Here is a 15,006-nt window from a genome sequence, read left to right as displayed (position 1 = left end):
CTTCCTTCACATACATTGTGCGTGGATTTAACACAGAACCATAAATCAGCTTTACACAAAAACGTCATCAACGGGAATGTATCGTTTTTACCGCGAGATGACAAATTCTTACCGTGGGGAATTTTTTTGACGGTTTATCGTGGACGGTAAAATATCGCCCATTCCTAATTGGAAGCATTCAGTAAAAAAAAAACAACCTCTGTTAGTCTGAGGGAACCTAAATTGGACACGTGGAAAGCTTGGCCTCACTCAGAGGTAATCTGCGGTGGACGGCGAGCAAATTAAAGCAGTCGAGGTGGAGCCTTGCAAACGCAGCAGTTCTTTCCTGGCCTCCCTTATCTTGGCCAAAGCAGAGCAAAAGCACCCTCGCCCTGTATCGTGGAAGATGATACATCGTAGTCATTTGGATTTCATGAAAACGCCAGTTTGTCTTATCAGGAAGGTTAAAGGGAGTTTTAGTGTTGAGAAAACGAGAAACAATGTTCAGGAAGTAGGAGCAGTAGGTGTGCTTAGAGGAGCCAAAAATCTTGGGTCATACTCTGGAAAGAGTGAGGAGATCTCCCCCCCACCCGACCCGTCTCTGATGTCAGTGTTGGAACAGCAGCCATACCACATGACATCATCCAGAGGTTTCCTTGGTATCCGCTGATAGGCTCTCCTGGTCTGATGGTGAGAAGGGGGGGGGTGAATAGAAGAGGTGTGGAAGTCCATGTGCAGGAGCGATGGGGATGAGAAGATGAGGTTCAGATGATTATAGGTTAGACTGTGATAGCCCCCCTCAGTGCAACCAGAGCCAGGAAAAAGTAGTAAAACGTGCAACAATGAGTTTGATGCTCGTAATGATCTTTTATATTGTAACGGCCTGATGGGCTTCACTCATCCTGTTTACTCATCTTCACCTTGGGACATTTTTGGATTTATTCTGCCTATTCTGGGATTTAACAAAATGTGTTGCACGCTGGAGAAGACTTTGCAAATTTACAGGATGATTGATTTAAGCTAATTTATGTTCAGTTTTCAAGGATTTTAGTTGTACGTTTAAAAAAATATTGAAAAGTAAAATAATTAAGGATTACAATGCTAAATGATTGGAGTATAATTTGGTTAAGCAGAACAATTTAAAGGGAAATTTCTCTTTTTGTTTCTTTTCATATTGCAGATAATCTGGGTTTTCTGTTGGAAAGTACAGGGTAGGCAAATATAAGCTTTGGCTTCAGCCTATTCCTTTTTCGGTTACAGAGTTTATTATTATTTTTTGTGTGAAACTGATGAACTTGTATGAAAGTGTTTTGTCATTTACACACACACACACACAGTTTGAATTGCAAATAATGTAATGTAACCGAAATAAACAATTCATTCAAATTCAAAATACTTTTTGGCTCCAAATAGTTGCACCTTTTTTTTTTTTTTTTAAAGTAGGCCCAAAGTTTTTGTGATTTAAAAACCCTGCTCGGGTCTAAAAATCTAAAACGGTTAACTCGCTGTGTAGTGCACAGATAATGGTTTCTCTGCTGGTGCCCAGGAAATTTGATGCCCTGCTCCAGCATTCATGGTTGCTCGCGTGCAAGATTATGAGGAGACATTAAGCCCTTTTTTCCAATGAAAAAAAAAAACCCAAAAAGAGACCCATCTAACATAGCTTGGTACTTTAGATCTGCTTTCAAGTGGACAATATGAGTGGTATACGCGGTCTGCTTTACTTTAAATTCACTGCGAGTAAACAAAGCAATAAAGCCTGGCAATAAACAGAAACTATTGTTTATTGTGGGCCTCATCTTAAATACAATTTTGCAGCTTAATGCGACTTTGTGCACATCTGTTAAGGGATAGTGCAGCGGATCATGGAACTGTAAATAGAAAGGAAAAACTGGGAGGAGAAATGTATATTGTTTGGTTAGCTCATCCATCTGCTCTGCTTTTATGCTTTAAACTCAGCAGCTGTTTTCCACTTTGCCAGTATCACCCACCATCACTTTATTGCTTCTGACTGGTTGGTTTAGCTTCAGGTTGTCTTCAAGCGACCTCAGAATGACCCAGTGGTTAGTCGTGGTGCAAACTAAGACCATTGTTGTGGGTTAATGAGCAAATAAACCCGGATGACGCCGTACAGCAGGAGGAGTCCACCTCACGGAGTCAGAATCGACATAGATCCTGGTCTCGTCGAGGTTCTAAGGTTCAAAAGTTGTTAAAGTGGACACAAAGAACTTTTTACCGATGATATCTCCAGCCCAGCCGATAAGTAAACAGCGTTATAGCCACAGTAGGTGTTGGGTAGGTGTGTATTTGATCGTGAATCGTGCATTATCAGGAGTTGTCATGGTTGAAAAGGTGCATCATAGCTTGTTTTGGAGTTCTACGCTCCGTTCCTGGTCGGCAGCGCAGCCCCTCACAGAAAGCTTTCAGAAATTTGACCAATAGAATTATATATTTAAGATTTAAGGCGATATCTTTCTTGCATTTGTTTCCGTTTCAAAATCCATGTCAATCACTGCAATCCCATCGGCTCCCATCGGTGTCAAGGCTTCACAGGGTGATTTGTGAATAAATCTTATTTTAAACTCCAAATCTCAACATTTCTTTGCAAAATTTCTTGCAAAATGTCAATGTTTTCCAGCTGAAATGGGTCAATTTGACTACTTACAGTAAATAAAAAAGTCCGTTTTTTTTATTGTGTCATTTCAAAATTGATGTCATGCTTCTTAGATACCTCAAGTGGTTTCAAAAATCACTTAGCAAAGCTAATGTAGACATTAAAAGCGGGATATAAACAGCTTGAAATGGCCATCTGATGTACAGTATGCTTTAATGGTGAAGGCAGGGATTATAAATGTGGCTTGAAATTAATCAACCTTTAAATAAAGAAAAACTTCCCCATCTTGCTTTGACCTGATGAGTGCAGCGTTTTCTTGTCATATCAGCGGGAAAGTGACATGTTTGAGCTCAGTTTCGGAGGCATCCTAACTGTGTGTGAAGTGAAATCTTTCTCGACTGGATGCAGACTTACTGTCATCCAGATGTTTCTGCGACCAAGCCTCTTTGAAACCAATAACAGAAGGTGACCAGACCCGTTTAAGCTTCAAGCGCCGAACCCACCGCTCTTTCTTTTGCAGTGTAACAACTGAAATCATCTTCTGCTTAGTTTTGTACTAAGCTGTTGTACGCGCTTTGACTTGCACCGGTGTTTACTTCTACATGCATGTTTGAATTGTTATAATCAGTATATGCCACGCATGAGCGACAGAGCACACTAGTTTTGCACATTTACAGCAGACTTCGGGCAGCTCCAGAACAGACGGAGTTTCCACCGGGGATAATTGAGAGAATTTCCATAACTCATGTCAGATGTTTGTCTTTCACCCCCTTATTCTCCCTGTTCCTCCGTTACTGTGTCAGCAACCCCTAAAGTGTGCCTTCAGCACTATATTTCTGCAAATGGTCCAAGCCAAACACTCCGAATCGACGTCTGCGAGGTGAAGGGGACCCGCTCTGGTTTCCACTTTCCCAAAAGAACAGGAAATGGGAGCATGACTGCCTGCAGTCCTAAGAGACGTGGGATTAAAATCTAACACAGTGGGGGGGGGGCTGAGGGTTTGGATGGTAGAGAATAGCCAATGGCGGCAAGGTTAAGGTGGAGAAGCGGGGTGCCAGACAGAACTGTTGCTGTTGGCTGTGGCTCTGGGCCCTGAGATTTCACTGCCGTCTGGAGGGGAAAGTCGATGTTGTGAAGGTTTAAATCTGTCCGATTTGGAATATATATCTGCTTGAAACCCGTGTGGCTCTGCATGTGTGCGCTTGCACAGGTTTGCGGGGAGCGTACATCAAGATTGTTTGTGTGTCTGCATTGATTTATAGCCCCTCTGCAGTGTAGTGGTATGTGTGTGTGTTTTTTCGGTGAGGCTGGAGAATGCCCAGGTGCTGGGACTGTGCCTCTGTGGGCTGGCGGTGTGACAGAGGCGTGGCTCAGAGCTGGCGAGCGTCTGCGCGGAGCTCAGACCTCCCAGAGCCTCACGACCCACTCCCACTCACTCGTTCCTGTTCGCTGACATCTGAACAGAAGAATTAAGGACACAAGCCCGAGATGTCTCCTAGTTGGCGTCTCTGTCTTCTGTGAGGTGTGAAAGGTAAACAGAGTCAGAATGAGCCGTTCCCCGGGATATGAAAACATTATGAGCATTGATTTGTGCTTTTTATTTCATCAGAAGCTGCTCCATTCTCAATAAACGTAATGGAGCTCTGAGGTGAACTGTTGCGCCTGTTATCACTCCAACACATTGCTCATATAAAGAAGGGTGGGAAAAAAAAGCCTATGCATTAACCAACATTTTCACCCCATGGCAACTTATTTGCTCCCTTTTATTGAGCCGTGCTGATTTTAAAATCAGTGTTGTTCCTGTCTTTTATTCTGAAGAGGGAACACAATGAACCCAGTCTCCCTTTTCACGATTGTGGGTCAGTTTCAGACGAGGACACATTTTTGGCTCATGTTCACCAGAGCACTCTCCTGCCCCCGTCTGGACGCTCCCTGACAGTCCAGCAGGTATCAACATGTGAACATGGGCGAGGCTGTGGAATGGAAAGTCGAACTTATGTCGTCATATTTTATTTGGTACAACGGATAAGGGATCTATTTTAGATGAGCATTATGATGCCTGTTTTTGAAGTAGCGTCTGCCGTCCACCTGTGGATTTATGTGTCTTCGAAAGTTTCTTTGACGTGAAACGTGTCAAGTGAGGTCAGCTGTCGCTCCCAGCCACAGGCAGCAGCTTTTCCAGCAGAGCCGAATGCTGGCAGAGGGTTGGCCGGGAGAGGAGTCGTGTTTCCAGCGGAGCGCGGGGGGCTCAGGGGGTGGGGGGGTGTGGTTCTCACAATACCAGCTCTGTTATTGTCTAAAAAAAAATGATAATAATAAAATCTGCCTGAGGCAGTGCTCTGATCAGATGCATTGTGCTCTAGATTAAATGAAAATGTCACTTTCCCTTCTCTAACAGGAAAACCAGTTGCATGTGTTTTGCGTCGCTCACAGTTTTGGATGCAATGCTTTAATTCCTGCGGGGTTTTCATTTCATTTCCACTTGTGGTGTGTTCATTTTCGCCGCAAGCTCAGATCAACATATGCGCCTGCAGTAGCAGGTAATGCCAGATATTTGTTATGTGGCATAGTTTAGTCTCCCGCTGGGTCTCATGTCAGCTCAGTTTTATAACTTTTCAACCGTTATCTCCAGTTTTTAGTGTTCTGTTTTAATAATTGGGTTTAAAATAAAAAGAATCATCCTAATTAACATACCAAATCCCTGACTCTGCACATGCTTCTGTTTAAGGTAATGGAGTAAATATTTCATGATCTAATGCTCGCCTAATAAAGTTGACAACTCAGCAACAGAATATTAAATGAGGGAGTTAGCACTTGCACACAGCTGGGGTCCCGTATAAGAACATTTACTGCTTCTGTGCATCTGTAAAAACAGCAGCTTATACAACATCACGCTCCAGAGTCGAGCTGGAGTCGTGGTGGTAAAATCTACAGCGGTAACTCAGAGAAAGGACATCAGAGCCGACGTTAGGGGCTGTTAATGTCGTACAAGGCTTTGAGAGCAGTTTTATCGTCAGTCTCATATGGGTTCTGTGATTTCCCCTCATTGTCTATATGTGACAAAAGTGTTTGTATCAGTTTAATTTTACATTTCTGCTTGCCAAAAACCGAGAGCAGCCGGCTGATTCACTGTGGACTGCAGTTAGTGGTCCAGTTAGTCAGGGTGGAAGGGTCCTGAAATGATGTGAGGCGAAGGTGTCTAGACCAGAGGACCCATCTCCTGTGGGAACTTTGCTTTGCTGCTTTGTTATCATGGCTCTAAAGTATAGCTATGCAGACTAGTCACCACAACCTTTTTTTTTAGAAAAAAAAAAAAGCAGGCTGTAAATGTTAATTTAATCTGGTGGTCAGGAGACATCTACTCATTTTTGGAGCCACCCCCCAGTGGCCATTTCTGGAACTGCGGCTCTCTTCACTACTGCGTTTGCGTCGACTCAAGGAGGCAGATGTGGCTCCTTGAGTGACGCCAGCGCCCCTACATGATGACATTTAGTGTCTCCAGATGTTCCGATTACATCCGTGTCCAACATCTTGACAGGCGTTACACACTTTTGCCATCGCTGATTTGGACTCCGACTCTCAAGGCACAGAGCTTTTCTGCTTTCTTCTTTGCTCTGAATTGGAAAGTTATAGGTCGGAGTTAGAAACACATAGTTAGGGCTTAGAATTAGTAAATACATGGGTGGTTTTAGAAATATATATATGGTGAGTTTACGTGGTTAGCAAAATATATCTGTTTCATGGCTTGTGGCTTGTGGCTACCACCTAAAGATATGTTCTCATGTCACAAGTTGACACCACAGCTTGGTACACAACTAGGCTTTGGAAATGTGGACAAACCACACCTTTTACACCTTTTCTTTGCAGAATTGACTGTCCAATGTGATTAAGTGAATGCCAGTTCTGGGCCACAGATCTCTCTACAGTCTCACATTGCCTTGGTTATGGAGTTGGTACCATCAGTAGCAGCCATCCTCTTCTTTGGCTTCAGCAAGGCTCTGCTAACAGTACTTTTCTATAGTAGGCAATAGGCATAGAAGCCCACTTTTTCTTTCTCTGTGTACACGTCACACACCATTAACCACATTGTCCCATGATGCTCTCAGGGTGCTCTCATTAATTCTCAGGTATATGATTAATTATCTCATTTTGCCGAATCTAGTATCCTGCCACTTGCTGGTGTAATCGTCTCTGACATTCCTGTGGCTGCTGTGGGAGATGGAGATAAAGAAAGCAGTGAGTGAGAGAGACAGAGAGAGAGAAAAGAAGGAAAACCGCAAGAATGGAATTTGAATAGAAAAGCAGTTGCAGTGCCTCAGACAGCGGGGCTGTTTTGTTGTGCAGGGGGTTTATTTCTTCTTTATTGTGACCTCATTTCAAGCGCTGAACACCCGTCATCCCCTTTCTTTGCAGCTTTGACACACAGCTTTAGTAGACACAGCATTAAACTGATACAGAGTCTTGCCGCCTTATGGATCAGGGGACTTCATGCAAACAGCTCAAATCGTACCTGTTTCAAGTAGAAGGGATTGATTTGTCTACATCCACCATAAACTACACCGATAAGCCAAGAACCATGCAGGAAACATCATCTTGTGAGGGCTCTGTGAGGGTTATTACAGGGTCTGATGGAGAGTATAGTGTGGAGTGTTTGGTGCATCTCAGTCGACCGTGACTGGTTAAACCACCGATACAATCCACTTCAGAGAAGACAGCGATACCATGGAGAGTTTCAGCTGGAAGGACATGTTGAGGAAACTTTTGGCAGTTGGACATAATTAGAAACACTTCATCCTCTGTTGCAGTCTGCTCCCAAAGTTGTGTCGCTGATTCTTCTGCCCGCCGAAAACACACTCACTTTCAGCTATGTTGACTCCGCATTTGATTGATGTGGGATGACATCACCGGGTTTGGAAGAGTGATCAGGACGTGTTTGGATGAATTCAGTACAGTGTTTAGCGCCATATGCATTCTTTTGAGAAACATGTGGCCAGCACACCCTGCTCCCTATGTAGCCTGGGGATCCTTCTGAGCCACTGCTTTTCTCTCTTGCGCTCTCCCACTTGTTTTTTATCAATTTCTCCTGCTCTCTCTCTCTCTCTCTCTGTTTCTCTCTCTGTTTCTCTCTTTCTCACTCTCTCTCTCTCTCTGCTTCTCTCTCTCTCTATGTTTCTCTCTCTCTCTCTGTCTTGCAAGTTTTTATCTTTCCTGAATCTCCTTTCTCGAGCTTCCCCTTCAGCTCACCACATATTGATTAAGGATATACTCCTCTTAAAGTCAAATGGTGCAGGTCCCCTCTTTATCTGCAGGTCTTCCTTCCATTTCCTGCACACAAATCCAGTTGCAGAGAAATCCAGTTGCAGAAAATGCAAAGCTGCTTCTCTCATTTTACACAATCTTTCATATTTCAAACGCAGATCAGCACGCAGCTCAAGCGTTACGTTTGAAATCATTCATTTTATGAAAAGCACATGTCTTGTGTGTTTTCTTTTGATTTTTATTGACTCTTAAGTTCACAGTGCTTATTGCATCATTTGTTTTTCTACATTATGTTGCTCAATTCCGATGAGGATCACAGGAGACCTTGTTTGCTTGTTCGTGCACATGCATGACCTTGCACTGTTTCCAGTGAGTCTCATTGCTTCCTCTTTCTGCTGGTTTCCAGGGAGACATCCAGCAGCTAATGATTGTAGCAGACCATCGCGCTGCCTATGACTACTGTGAGCACTATAGCCCTGACTGTGAGGTGCCAATGCCAGACCAACCACAGAACCAGGACCCCAATACGGATGATTTAGTGAGTATTATTTATTTTCTCTTCACTGTCTATCACACAAATATTTTATTCAAAGATATTACAGTTCTGTTTTATAAATATATGGATATCTATTCCACCTATTAGAGGTATGCATATTAAAGAACACACATTCTGCCCCCTTTTTTCCAAAATGACACCTTAAGGAGGTCCATGACATCTTTCACTCAAGAAACTGTAAGGATACAGCTTTAAATACGCTTTTCAACCACGTCTTACCAGCGCTGTTCTTAGCTGCTGGTTTAAGGGGGTGGAGTGAGCATCTAAACCCTGCTCCACCCTCCTCTCAGACTTTGCCCAACCAGGTTTAATCCAGAAATGGGGAGATGGGTGGAAGAAGCAAACCTGGATGCCAGTTTAGGACTACCAATGAATCCATCCTCATTTCTGGTCTTTCCATTGAAATTACATTTGAAACGAGGAATGGAGTTGAAATGAGAACAGGCAGAACTCCAACTCTGTAAGACCGTTTGGCAAGCCCACGCACAGCCCTCCAGTCCTTTAGGGCTTTATCACAGCTGGCTTCACCAGAGCCAACCCCCAGGTTGATTGTGCCCTTTCAGATTGACTAATTGACCCGGACCACCAGGAGACAGCTGTGACAGAGCCACAGAAACTGCAAGGTTTTGGTCATGTGGCTAATGCCCAGGGCACCTGCTGCTGAGCTACGCTTCGTCCTACAAACCTTAAAAAGTCCCACTCACAGTCAGATGTGACGGTCTGTAAAGTTTAAAACGCAATAAAACATATTGTCTGTATAATGAAAATGAGTCTGCTACTTTTTATGTTTTTACTTAATGAAGTTACAGAAAAAGAATTACTAGCCACTAGCGGTCAGTAGGGTTGCAAAGGGGTGGAAAATTTCCGGTAAATTTCCGGAAACTTTCCGGAAACTTTCCATGGGAAGTTAAGCTGGGGAATTTTGGAAATATTCCAAATTGGAAACTTTCCATGGGAATTATGGGAATTATGGGAATTATTGGGAATTTATGGGAATTTATGGGAATTAACTGGAAATTGGGGGTAATTTAAACAAACTGTATCATATCCAAACATAAATGTAAATATTTATTTGGTCATAAGCAGATATCTATGCAAGATAATACAAAAACATGACATTTCAACTGATTTATTTGAGTAGAACTTTAGTTTTTATTCTTGTATGAACAATTATTTTAATGAACAACAAAAACATGAATGTTGAGCTCAAATGTGTGGCCTCCAGGCTTCAAGAAATCACCTGTGCATGTGATGGAGGGATGCACAGTGCATGTAGGGGGTGTGGCCTCAATAGCCCTGCAGTAAGCAATGTGCTGTGTGCATGTGATGGAGGAGTGTACTTGCATTAAATCTGGTTGTTTTAGCCAAGACTATGCTTCAATATATTTCCCCCAACTATATTTAAGTTCCCTGTTAAGGGCCAACCTTCAATTCTGTAAATTTCTTATTTATTCCCGTTAATTCCCGTTAATTCCCATATATTCCCATTAATTCCCATATATTCCCGTTAATTCCCATGTAAAGTTTCCAACTTTGAAAATTCCCGGAATTTTGCAACCCTAGCGGTCAGTGTGGGAACTGCAGTCGTTCATTTCCGCATACGCTTCAGGCGAGCTGGATGTATCCCCTAAACCTCGTTGGAAATCAGTGGTACAACCTCTGAAGTTCAGCAAATGCAGCAAAATATTCAAAACCGTGCAGAGATAAAGATAGGAAAGCTCAATAGAACCAGAACAGCTCACCGAATTACACACATTTTCAGTCTTAGCACAAAGTGATGGGGTTGTGGAGTCTTAAAGTGTTTGAGTTGGGAGTCACTTCAAACACCCATATGCCTGCGTTTAAGTACCAAACTACATACACTTTTTAAAAATATGTCCCCTTTATTTAATAGTGGATTCTGTGGATCTCCGTAACCAGTTAGTGGTTCCCTGGCTGACCACACATATGTTAACTGTCTCCAGCGCTCAAACCAGATCTTTCAGCCCCTTGGCTCCTGAAAAAGAAGTGCAGTGTGCCAGAGGAAAATGCTGAGCGAGAAGATCAGAGTTATCAGGCTGTGCAGTTAGTCAATAAAGCTCAGGAATGATGAGCTGCCTGCTGAAGCCTGCTCTTTTTCAGTGTATTAGTGAATTCCATTACAGTGCATGCATACTGATTAAGGGTTAACTGAAGATGTGTTGCATGACCAACTGGAAGATGTCCCTCATAATCCAGTGCTATTCCCAGTGCGGAGAGGTACATGACATTAGATATTTTCCCCCCTGTTCTTGGAAACTAAATTATTTCTCATTAAGAAAACCGAGGAACTAATTAGTCATTCAGTGGTAGCAAGTTTCAACAGAGAGATAAAGGGCGTTCCCGTGATTCTGGTCGATTGCCAGTGTGCTGCATATACACCAGCCACGCAGAGATAACAGAGCAGTAGATATTGATAAATATTGCGGTTAATCACTGATTGTTATTTTCCATTTCTCAATCCCATTATTTCTGCCTCATCCCTGTGATGTTTGCTCTTCCAGACTCCAGAAGAGGACAACTACTATTATGAATACCCTTATTACGATGATGTGGACTCCAAGACTGATCTTGAGACAACTGTAAAAGAAATTGAGGTAGTCTGCCACTAAACGTTGAGCACATGAGGTTAAACTCCATCCCAAAATGTATCTCGCTATCCCAAAGACACCAACGTGACCAGCAGTGATGTCTGTTCGTTCCAGGTTACGGGTGGAGACAGGAGTGGTGGAGTGGTGACCACAGTAGATAAGGTTGTGACCAGGGGTTCCGGTTCTACCGGTTCTACCGGCTCCATCTCCTCCAGCTCATCCTCCGGAGCATCCTCCAGTTCATCAAGCGGCTCTTCACGCTCTGCCACCGGAGAGGATGATGCCTACGCAGGGCAGACGAACCCTGGCTATGATGGCTATGATGGCTACGATGGCTACGATAGCTACTACACAGACTACAGTGAGGGAACGGCAGCACCTGACGGCGATGCCACCCGACGTATCACCATCAGTGGCACAGACTTGGGAGCTGGAGCAAAGATTGACCTGGCATCGGGCACTGGAGCCGAGAGGAGGGTGGTCACCAGTGGCGGAGGAGGCTCAGTGACGGTCACCACCAATAAAACATCGGTAGGCTCATATTGCTTCAATATCATTTTTGTTGTTGTATTGATAAGCTGACATGTTATCTTATACTTTTTTTTTAATCTATTTTGAATTCTGCACTGCAACTCCATCGATTTGATGGAGAACTATGGATTAGGCTTAAGTGACATTCACGTCTGTGTGTGTGACTGCTGAATGTTGTATCTCAAAAAGATAAATAAATAATTAAATCAAAATCTCCACAAACACATCCATATATCTGGGTGGTCAGGTCTAGGAATGGGCGATATTTTACCGTTCACGATATACCGTCAAAAAAATTCCTCACGATAAGAATTTGTCATCTCACGGTAAAAATGATAAATTCCTGTTGATGACGTTTTTGTGTAAAGCTGATTTTTGGAAGGAAGGAAGGAAGGAAGGAAGGAAGGAAGGAAGGAAGGAAGGAAGGAAGGAAGGAAGGAAGGAAGGAAGGAAGGAAGGAAGGAAGGAAGGAAGGAAGGAAGGAAGGAAGGAAGGAAGGAAGGAAAGAAAGGGAAGAAGGGAGGGAGAAAACAAGGAAAGAAGGAAGGAAGGGACAAAAGAGGAAGGGAGAAAACAAGGAAAGAAGGAAGGAAGGAAGGGAGAAAACAAGGAAAGAAGGAAGGAAGGGAAACAAGAAGGAAGGAAGGAAGGAAGGAAGGAAGGAAAGAAAGGGGAGAAGGAAGGGAGAAAACAAGGAAAGGAGGAAGGATGGGAGAAAAGAGGAAGGGAAGAAGGAAGGAAGGGAAAAAAGAAGGAATAAGAAAGAAAGAAAGAAAGAAAGAAAGAAAGAAAGAAAGAAAGAAAGAAAGAAAGAAAGAAAGAAGGATAAATTCCCATTGATGACGTTTTTATGTAACAAACATGGCGGATCCGAAAGCGAGATAGATTTATAGTTAAAAAGGTGGAGTTGAATTGGTATTTTTTTTATCGTCATTTTTATCGTTATCGGGATAAATGCCAGAAATTATCGTGATACATTTTTTAGTCCATACCGCCCATCCCTAGTCAGTCCTAGCTTATACTCTTTGCTCTGTAATTACACCAGCAAACAAAAGATGACACTGTGGGGTTGTTCACTTCCTTCATGTAGCTCAGACGGCAACTAAGTAAAAACGGAGTAAATAAAGCACATCTTGAAATAGTTGCAGCAGGTAAATGTTGAGCAATAGTAACCTTTTGTAACTTTAAACCAACCTCCATTTCTTCCCAGCTTTAAAATGGTAAAGAAAGAGTAGAAGCAAGAATTATGTGGAAGGAAATATGATGCTACCAAGGGGATCAATCAAGTTGTTGTGGGGTTACATTTAGGGCTGGGGATCGATTCAAATATCAAGAATCGATTCGATTCCGATTCTTAAGATTCAGAATCGATTATCACGATCCGATTCGATTCGATCCGATATTGATTTGGGTTACTGTTAATAAAACTGTTTTTTCAGCTGTTGCATGAATTATATGACTGTCTATATGAATGCAACATATTACTACTAGTATTATATTGAGATTCAACAGCAAGTATTGGCAGCTAATGATGCTGTAAGGACCAATCAGCTCCCACAATGCTGATAGAACTGCTTTCAGAAACATTGTGTGGGTCAGAATTATCAAACAGATCCAGGGAGGAAACAGAGGACGAAAGAAATCACTTTTATTTTTTCCCCATTTATGAGAATTTGGTTTTTAACATTTATGCAAATGTAACCCCAAGACAGTATATAAAGCAAATTAATATAGACAATGTATGCAATTATAACTGAAAACTTTAATGTTTTCATACCTTTAAACATATTTAAAGGCAAAAACATGGCACCAGTTATTCTCCTGTCCAACAAAATATTCATTTTTTGGGCATAAACAAAAAAGTACCAAAAGTTGTAATGTAGTGATGAAAAAAAAAAAAAAAAAAAATGAAATCGATCTTTAGACATATGAATCGACTTTTAGGAATTAATATAAGAATCGATTTAAAATCGGAGAATCGATTTTTTTCAACACAAGACCAGTTACATTTCTTTACCTCTGCTCAAGTTATGGCAGAGAGTCCTCAGAAACGACAAGGAACGACAAAAAAAAAAAAAAAGAAACGACAAGGGGGACCCTCTGAACTAAAAATTGCGAAAGTTGCTTTGAGCTGCTTCAAAGAGGGTTCATGCTTGTGTAAAAATATTTTGTGCACCTATTTTGGGAGTTTACTCCATCTCCTGTGTCTCCATAGGCGGGGGCTGCCTATGACGATGATGGCTATGGCTATGATGACGACAACTACTACACCACCGGGGGCGGAGGAGGCGGTAGCAGAAACAGTGTGCTGGTCAGCGGTGGCGGCGGCGGCAGCAGCAGCAGTGTGCTAGTCAGCGGTGGAGGCGGCGGCAGCAGCAGCAGTGTGCTCGTCAGTGGCGGTGGCGGTGGCTCCAGCAGCAGCAGTTCCAGTTCCGGCAGTGGTGGCTCTGTTTCTGTAGGTGGAGGCTCTGTATCTGCGGGAGGATCTTCCACCTCTGCAGGCGGATCAGCCGTTGCCGGCACCGGCACTGGTGGGTCCGTCGGCACTGAACTTGACTTGAACGTAGATGACTACTTGGAGAAATTCAAGGAAGAAGACCTCAACTACACAGGTGTAGTCGACTACTACAGCAATTACGAAGATCCTTACGACGACCCTTACAATGGCATTATCAAAGGGCTGCCTGCTGAGACCGATCCCTATCAGGTGAAAACTAATGGAAAGACAAACTTCAATAGGAATGATCTTAAAGGTATTGTGACATCATTTTTAACATGCTTTTAACACTATTAAAAGTCTTGGCCAACATCCCTCAAATGTGTCTAAAAGAGTGTAACAAGAAAAACTTCACTCTAGTACTCCATTCCTGGCTTTTTATTACAGTGTTTTTTTGCGCCGTGTAAAACGCTTCCTTTTTCCCCTTTCCTGTCAATCATTGCGCCGCTCCTCCTCCAACTCAACCATACGCTCACAGCGGCGTCAGAGAGTTAAGCCGGGAGCGACAGGCGAAGCATGCACGGAAAAGCAGCAGGGCGAACCACAGCAAACAATCATAAAAATAAAGGCATGCAAGCAGCAGTCCCCTTATCTTAAGTCCAGTCAGTGGCCGCAGGTCTTCTTAGCAGTTTTCCTCCGGTGATGGAAACAAAAGAGGCTCTAAACAGCTCCGTGTTAAGCCTGATTTATGGTTCCGCGTTAAATCGACGCAGAGCCTACGCCGTAGGGTTCAGCGTACGGTGCGCGTCGTCGCGTAACCCTACGCCGTAGGCTCTGCGTCGGTGTAACGCGGAACCATAAATCAGCCTTTATGGTGCGCTGGAGAGGAGAGGAGGCAGGGATCTGGGTGGAGGGGCGGTGATTTAGCGGCCCTTTACGTAACGGTCCGCCACCAAACCAGATGAGCCGTTTTTGCACAGTTATGCGGAAAATCCCAGAAAGCACACAATACACTGAATGT

General features: G+C 43.2%; 1 protein-coding gene across 2 annotated transcripts in view; it reads left to right on the top strand.

The window, feature by feature from the left end:
• The window catches only part of col5a1 (procollagen, type V, alpha 1), a 96,132-nt gene that overhangs the window by 36,365 nt on the left and 44,761 nt on the right, over positions 1-15,006 (top strand). For both annotated transcript variants that reach the window (XM_061733793.1, XM_061733792.1), the window contains exons 5-8: positions 8,259-8,390; positions 10,931-11,023; positions 11,132-11,548; positions 13,764-14,255. In XM_061733793.1, the coding sequence (XP_061589777.1) occupies positions 8,259-8,390; positions 10,931-11,023; positions 11,132-11,548; positions 13,764-14,255 (1,134 nt within the window). The remainder of the gene's footprint in view (positions 1-8,258; positions 8,391-10,930; positions 11,024-11,131; positions 11,549-13,763; positions 14,256-15,006) is intronic.

The sequence above is a fragment of the Cololabis saira genome, chromosome 11, assembly GCF_033807715.1.
Source record: "Cololabis saira isolate AMF1-May2022 chromosome 11, fColSai1.1, whole genome shotgun sequence".
NCBI lineage: Eukaryota > Metazoa > Chordata > Actinopteri > Beloniformes > Belonidae > Cololabis > Cololabis saira.
Note: the sequence above shows the minus strand (reverse complement) of the source record. Positions and strands in the feature narration are given on the sequence as shown.